The 7,977-nt window shown below is 45.7% G+C and overlaps 1 protein-coding gene across 1 annotated transcript in view; it reads left to right on the forward strand.

The window, feature by feature from the left end:
- Positions 1-3,977: 3,977 nt before the first annotated feature.
- LOC135825246 (uncharacterized) overlaps positions 3,978-7,977 on the forward strand; it is a 9,392-nt gene continuing 5,392 nt past the window's right edge. The window contains exons 1-2 of the mRNA XM_065337986.1: positions 3,978-4,433; positions 5,125-5,388. Coding sequence (XP_065194058.1) covers positions 4,095-4,433; positions 5,125-5,388 — 603 coding nt within the window. The 5' untranslated portion in view covers positions 3,978-4,094. The remainder of the gene's footprint in view (positions 4,434-5,124; positions 5,389-7,977) is intronic.

Genomic DNA, 7,977 nt, shown 5'->3' on the forward strand with positions numbered 1-7,977 from the left:
CTCTTGGTTGACTCCTTGTGGACACATTTAGGTACGGTTGACACCCGCGCACCCGTCACCGACCTGTTTCGCACTTTTGCCTATCACCAACTTCAAAGGTGGAACAAACTGTCGACTGTGAATTATTCTCTACAATGGAGCCGGGAAAAGTTGTACGGCCAAGCAACCACTTTTGTCACTCTGGGTCCCGTTCTGAACTAGGCTGTACTGCATTTGACCTTCTCACTATGTACAGGTTCCTGCACGAGTACGAGGGCAGTACCGCGGAATCCAGCCCGCGCCGCGATAGCGGCAAGGGCTGGATGAACAGCGGTACTGGCCGAGTATGAGTGACTGGAACGTGTTTCCCGTGTGCACCCAAGCCAAATAAAGAGATACATGACAGACACACCTGCATTGTGTTTTGTGATTGTTTTCCGGTACAGTTTTTTGTAGTAGTCCATAGTGCTTTTTTTCTCGCGGTGCGATTGACATTGTCGACTGGGCATCGGGCATTCTGGCTGTTCTGTTCCTACGGATTTTTCCCACGTCTTGATCGGAAACCTCGGCAAATTGCGTGGATCCTGCAGGTTGCTGAGCATTGCGCGCTTTGGTTGAGGCTCATCCGGCTCGTCCAAGATCTCCTTCGCGAGCGACTCCGCAATAAAAGTTTCAGTCTCTTCCTCAACTTTTCGGAGGAGCTCATTCAGATCGCCAATATCGTTCAACAAAGGGGCTTCTTTTCTCCCAGTTCCAGATCAAATGTTGGAGCGCCATAATAATAATAATAATCTTTATTAGCCAAGATGACAGTTGTGGTTGCAAACAGTCGCTCTTCTGCTTTAGTTATTTTATTACTTGTACTATTAGTACCCAATGAAAGACCTTGAAGTAGAGAGTCAGTCCACATGGTCCAGCGGCTACTGCCCGACGGGCAGTGGAATCCGTTCCTGCCCGTCGTCAAGTGACGACGGGCAGTGGAATCCGTTCCTGCCCGTCGTCACTTGACGACGGGCAGTGGAATCCGTTCCTGCCCGTCGTCACTTGACGACGGGCAGTCGATCCAGTTCCATCTGGCTTTGAGCAGGCAGGACTGCACTTTCCAGCCCGCGCTGTTTGATCTGTCATTGGTCAACTCCAAGGCGACAAAAACGTGACACACGGGAAACTACAGTCCCAACTGGATCCCATTCTGAATATAGCAATAAAACTGCTTTATGGCAGATTTCTAAAAAGTTATTGTTTTGTTTGTTTGTTTGTTTAGCTTTATTTTACTTCACCAGAAGCACAGGCACTTCAGTAACGTCTGGCGCTAGCCAGGGTCCACACTACAGCTTTAATTTGGTGTTTGTTTGTTTGTGTGTTTGTGCCACGCCTGGCGCTATCCCGTATCTGTCCCGTACCGTACCGTACCATCGAACACAGCTGGCCACATACAGCTGGCCGCAATAGGCCTTATGCACATTGTACAGATGCACGAAATCCCGTATAATCTTGTAGAATTCCGTAGACCCGGTTGGGTGTTGAATGTGCAGGACCCTATTGTGTTTACTGCTATTTCCACTATGAAATGGGCCATGAAGGCATTTCATACGAAATCCTTTTCCGGCAGAGATCTAGCTAGGCGTTAGTTCAATCCCAAAGTGAAGAAGGCTTGAAAAGTGATCGTTTGCCATGAATTGTGAGGCTAAATGGGTCAAACGCGCATGTATAGCACACAATGAACACCCAACCGGGTATGTACACACCTACGGCCATAGTACATAACTTCGTACATCTGTACAATGTGCATAAGGACTATGGAATCCCAGGTAATGCCTGAAAAAAAGGAGAATTGAAAAATTTATATTCCCTATTCTTTTTTTGCCATCATCAAGGCGGTAGATGGTGTCGTATTACCCTCAACCGTACCTGTCCCGAACCTGTCCCGTACCTGTCCCGTACCGTACCGTACAATCAAAGACGGCTGGCCACAATGCATATTCAAATAGGGCTTTCAAATACAAGATCATAACGTGTAGTGAAGCAACTTGGAAGAATTAGTATGTATGCGAAGTGTATCGGGGGATGCATGCAGGGCGATAGTGCAGTTGCGAATCCCAGGTTATGTCTAAAAACAAAAAGTAGAAATTTATAAGAATTTATAACATCCTCTGCTTTTTTTGTCTATATCATCAAGGCAAAAATAAGCGTAGCGTAGGGCCCTGAGCTTCGAAGCTCTCTCGTTCTTTTTTTATTCTTATTTTTACTGTACTAGACTAGGGGAATTCCCAACAGGCGTCATCGCCTTCTTCACGGGTGGTGGCTGCAGTGTGGGCAGCATGGGCGCGCAAAGGGGGGGGGGGGGCAGAACAAGAGCAACAGAGACTTAGCCAGGGTGGTGGCTGCAGTGTGGGCCACACAACACGTCGCCTTTCTATTATTATTATTATTATTATTATTATTATTATTATTATTATTATTTATTCTTCTTTTTCTAAAGAATTCCAAACAGGCGTCAGCGCCTTTTTACAGGGAACTCTAGGTATAATTTGATGGATGAACGAAATTCAGCTGGTGAACTAGACATGCGGAAAGCCGGTGGAAGTGAATTCCACCTGGCAGCACCCAAAATAAGAAATTGCACTGAAGCCATACCCGGTGTTAGCAAGGGGGGAGGGGGCAGAACAAGAGCAGCAGAGACTTAAGCCACGGGTGGTGGCTGCAGTGTGGGCAACATGGGCCCGCAAGGTAAGCGGTCTCGCAGAAAAGGACTAGCAAGTCCATCTATTTAATCCTGTTGGGAATAGTCCTTATGCACATTGTACAGATGTACGAAATTCTGTACTATGGCCGTAGGTGTGTACATACCCGGTTGGGTGTTCATTGTGTGCTATACATGCGCGTTTGACCCATTTAGCCTCGCAATTCATGGCAAACGATCACTTTTCAAGCCTTCTTCACTTTGGGATTGAACTAACGACTAGCTAGATCTCTGCCGGAAAAAGATTTCGTATGAAATGCCTTCATGGCCCATTTCATAGTGGAAATAGCAGTATTAAAACACAATAGGGTCCTGCACATTCAACACCCAACCGGGTCTACGGGATTCTACAAGATTATACGGGATTTCGTGCATCTGTACAATGTGCATAAGGCCTATTCCCTAGTAAAAAAAAATAGAAAAATACATGTACTTATGTACATCCCATCATGGTACCATTTTTGTACAATGTCATGGAATTGTTCAGTCATGCTGACAAACAAAGTACATGTACAAGACGACAACGTCTGTAGGGCCTTCCCTATCAAAATAATAAATTCTACTACTACTACATGACTAGTACCCTCCACTGTGACTATGGACAGTGTAGGGTGCCCGCAGTGTAGCCTGGGTGCACACTGCATGCACAGGGTGCACTGAGCTAGCTGAGACTTACACTGTCACTTGTAGTGCTGGAGTCAAGTCTGAAAAAGTCGCTTTATTGAGGAGTTGCATTTGACACCTCGTCCAGGAATGACTTGACTTCAAATTCGGAGAGGCGAACCAACTATAGGAATTTTGGAGAAAACTAGAAGTTCCCAACGTTGTCCGTTTGGAAGTTATGTGCTATTTCCGGATTGGTATTGCCCCGTCTCACTCGCGGTTCGCTCGGATCTTTGTGCAAGTCATCTATTTTGGTGTCCGAAACCCATCCTAGATCCTTTTGAGTGATTACCCTTGCAATGGATAACAAACTCATTCAAGTATTGGTCATATATAGGGCGTTTGGTGGGTTCAAACCGTGTACCGGAAAGTCATCGACTGGGACCTCCTAGACACATGTTGGTAGCTCCTCGCGTACAATTGAGCCCGTGTCGGTCGAAATTGGCCTGGCACGTTAGTCATCGAGGCCTTTAGGGGCGTGGTGAAGGCCACGACTGGTATCGTTTAGAGAGCGAAGCGCAAATGGTCCCGACGACAACAAAACGGAAACCTCGGGAGCAAGGAGAGTTAGAAATGCTCTCAGTTCGTTTGGAGAGGACGCAAGGTGGCTCCCGAGAAGGATATACGTTGCTTTCTTAGTTTGTTTGGCCGAACGAGCCGTCAGACTAGCATATTGTTGGTCAACATCGTGAGAAAAAGGTATTCGAACATGGAAGCAGAAACTAATGTTTCAGAGGAGGATGTTCCCTCTACGTCTCCCCGAGGCTCGCTTGCACTTGTTCCGTCATCCGATGAGCCCACCGAGGGCTTACGTGCCCACCATTGCGCCAAAAGTGTAACTAGTTCGGCATCGCAATCTGCTGAGAAAGAAGACTGTGAAGCCGTTGATTCTGGTGAAGAACAGCTGTGCAGTACCTCGCTCTCGGAGTCTTCGGAATCTTCGTTGAATAAACTAACCCGCCCCAAGAAATCGTCACTACGTTTCATCACCCAGCGAAAGAAGCGAAACGCAACCTTCCGGAAACGCAAGGGTGGACTCATGAAAAAAGTAAGACTCATGCGGGAGTGTTTTCTTTTATACCCATTACCAAACACCGTGTGTGTGCTACTATGAATATGTTGCCACTTACGTCTTTTCTCCTTAAAAAAAAACACACTCCCCTGTTTTCCGCATCCATAGCAACCCCACCACTTTCAAGGATCATAACCCGGATACAGATCCTCAAGTGTGGCTTGTTTAGACATTAATTTTGTAATATGTTGTTATTATTTTTGTAAAGGTTATGCACAAGTTCTATGGTGTTATGGTGATAGTCCAGGTGCTGGCAATCCGCCTGTGAAGTGAGTGTATGGGCGATAGTGCAAACGTGGAGAATGTTGAAATTTGAGTAGACTGGTCATATAAGTGGGAAATTGCGGTAAACAATTTGGTTGCTAGCTGGCTTCGTAGACATGAGATACCTATTTTTTATATTTTTTATTGCCGCCACTGCGTTGGCTGTCAAGGTAAACTACACACTTCAACTGACCACTTGTCGTTGAACATGATTAGCTTTCCGTTTGTTCACCTGAGGATGCTCGACCTCGCATTGCAATGCCCTCGACTTGATGAATATTTTCTTGGGTGTTTAGTATCTGAAATGTGGCTAGTTTGCAATCCAGTCCATCTCTGTGAAATATAAACATGCCATTCTTCTGTCTATCTCTATTTCCTCTTTGCATGCTAATCTATGTTGCAGGGGTTTGAGCTCAGTAAGCTCACCAGTGCTGAAGTACTTGTCATGGTGTCCACAGACGACGGCCTCTTCTCATTCGGTACTCGCAGACTACGCCGACTACTTACAGCACCGCTTGGCAAAGAAATTGTAAAAACCTGTCTGCACACGCCTTTGTCGGATACAAGCGAGACCGCGAACAGCGATAAGGATGTCTGGACAGGAGATTGCATAGAAAGGGTGAACCTGTCGACCGAGGCCCAGAATATTGACAATGGCGTTGCATTGGTAAGTGCCATTGATCATTGATCCGTAGTGTCGTCAATAAAGCCGCCACTCGCCCAGTGGTGAGGAGTAGGACTAAGTTAAATCTGAATGTTATGTGACTGTACCACTAGACAGGTACATTCACTCATATGCCCTTGCTCCATGGCAACAAGAGACGACTTTGCATTGAAAGCCAATGTAGATAAGCAAGAGTAGGCACCTACTACTGTCGTGGACATGGAAATCCAGTCGATTGACCGGGGCCGGCGCTCTCAGCGCGTACAGTGTAAGTCGTTGCATGCAGTGCACAATCATGTTGATCCTGGCCTATGCGGCCAGCAGCCAGCAGCGCATACATGCTACGGCTGCATGGCCAGCGCCCTGTGGCCGCTAGACGTGCGACCGGATTTCCATGTCTACGACACTACTTCGAGCTGTGACCGACTCACCGGTGTAGAAATCACTTTGTTGTGTCATGGCTTGACAGAAGTGTGATCGAGTGTCTATACAACCCTGGACCTGTCTTGTGTTGGGTCATCAGGGTCAGCACACATGAATATACTGTCCTTTGGTCCGCTTGTCGACGGTAGCTGTAATGTGCCTCACTCACTTCCCATGAAGGCAGAAATGACTCAATGGCCGGGACAGATTCAGTTGAAAACCAAAATCCAGGCAGGGACTGGGAGGGGTGGGGGTCGTTGATTTTGGGAACGATTTAAAATTAACTTCCTTCTCATTTTTAATATTGAACGAGTTGTGTTACTTGTGTATATACATGTGCAGTGGAGTGTGCCTGTTTTCTCTCTGTGAAGTCTATTCATTTCGCGACTGTTTGCTTCCAATGCGCTAGTCTGGCTTTGATCATGTTTGTTTGTCATATAGACAATAAGCACTCTATTTTGTCAGCGGCAACCAAGGTGACAACGGGGAGCTGCGGGTAGAAAAGCCATAGCATGAAAAATTGTGGTGTCAAAGAGTACAACCACAGCAAGAGTTGATATGACTGGTTTAAATTGAGTTTGCCATTGCATATCTTCTACCTACCACATGTTGTGCATTTGCACGCTTTGTTTTCTGCGTTCACACTTGTCTGTTTGTGCATCCATCCATCTAACTTTATATTTGTCTACTTTAAAAAAAAGATACTCAATCTGCGGACAGCATGCTGTTTCTTTGTATATAATATATGTATACAATATAGGTATACAAAAGAGAAAGACCGAGGAACTACAATCTTGGCTCTCCATCGGAGCCCATTCCTGCACGTATATATATAATATAAACTCGGATACTGAGCCAGTAATAAGAGGGAAGAAACAGGCGAAGTCCCACGGCAACGAAGAAGTTCCTTTATCTGATATTGGGGACCCACCGAAGCTGGGTGTTGTGTTGCTTTGCTGCTTCGAGTTGTAGTCAGACGGCATTGTCATGTTATTTAAAACTGTCACAGTCAGTCTCTTCATCGTCCTCAGGTAACAGTCGGCATACTTTGTTGCTGCGGGACTTAGCTGGTGCACATTCACTGCGCTCACCTTCCCCTGTTCGGTCCTACGTAACCATGAACCTTCCAAGTTGGAAGGCTGTTGGTTTGCGCGCTAGAGATGTGTTAGAACTAGGTCTCAGGTCGTTGAATGGCTCAGTAGCCTGTCAGTTTTGTGCCCTGTTACCGCACTTTCTGACTGTTTATCATCTTGTTACAGTCGTGGATAGTTGCTGAATAACTCGTTCTCATGTGTTTCAACTCTTTTTGACATATAATATAACTACATAAGTGGGTATACCCAGGTTTCAACAGTGCTCAACACCACAGGGGTGGAGCGTAACCACAAAGGTCAAAAAGAATGGTTTCACCAATTATAGAAACATACGTTGTAACGCTGCGTTTCATGCACGTAGCTAAATGCTAAGGCAATCATCAGACAACTAATATAATTATATTATTATGCTCCATTCCTTGTTGCTTGAAAAGAGCATTGGCACAGGCTATTAAACCTAGCACAATTGTCAATTGTACAAGTTTATCACTTGCTCCCCTCCTCACCATCGGTAGCTGCAAAAGAGCGCAATCTACTAGCACATATTATCAGACCTAGCACTTCGTCCCTCCATATTCCAGCCAATGTAGACTTTATTTGGTGTTTTCTACTGTGAGCACCAATATGAAATTGTCTGATGAGTGCTTTCGCACGAAACTCGGAGTAGCAAAGAATTTCTCGGCTATCCATCGCTTGATGACGTGTGTGTCATTGCTCGGTCTTTTTTAGTGTTGAAACAAGCGTATTTATCACAAACGAGCGATCAGTTCCACTAACAAGCAAGCTATCGAGCGAGCTAACGAGTTTCATTGATATGACAAAATATGATTTTTTGAATAAAAAAATTTCTAAGTTCGATTTGTTTCAGCTGGTTCAAATAATAATAGTTATCACCGCCGGCATTTGGGGTTGCTCCTGCTTCACTTCGGACTGCTGTTTGGTGTCGAGATGTCTTTTCAGCGCCGTCGTCGAGTAGCCTTTGTAAGAATAGACCGTTTTGCAAAGATAGCAAGTAGCCCTGGTCTTCGCTGCATCACCGGAGAAAACTTCCAAACGACTATGCGTAACTTTCACT

Source organism: Sycon ciliatum, chromosome 9 (assembly GCF_964019385.1).
Source record: "Sycon ciliatum chromosome 9, ocSycCili1.1, whole genome shotgun sequence".
Taxonomy (NCBI): domain Eukaryota; kingdom Metazoa; phylum Porifera; class Calcarea; order Leucosolenida; family Sycettidae; genus Sycon; species Sycon ciliatum.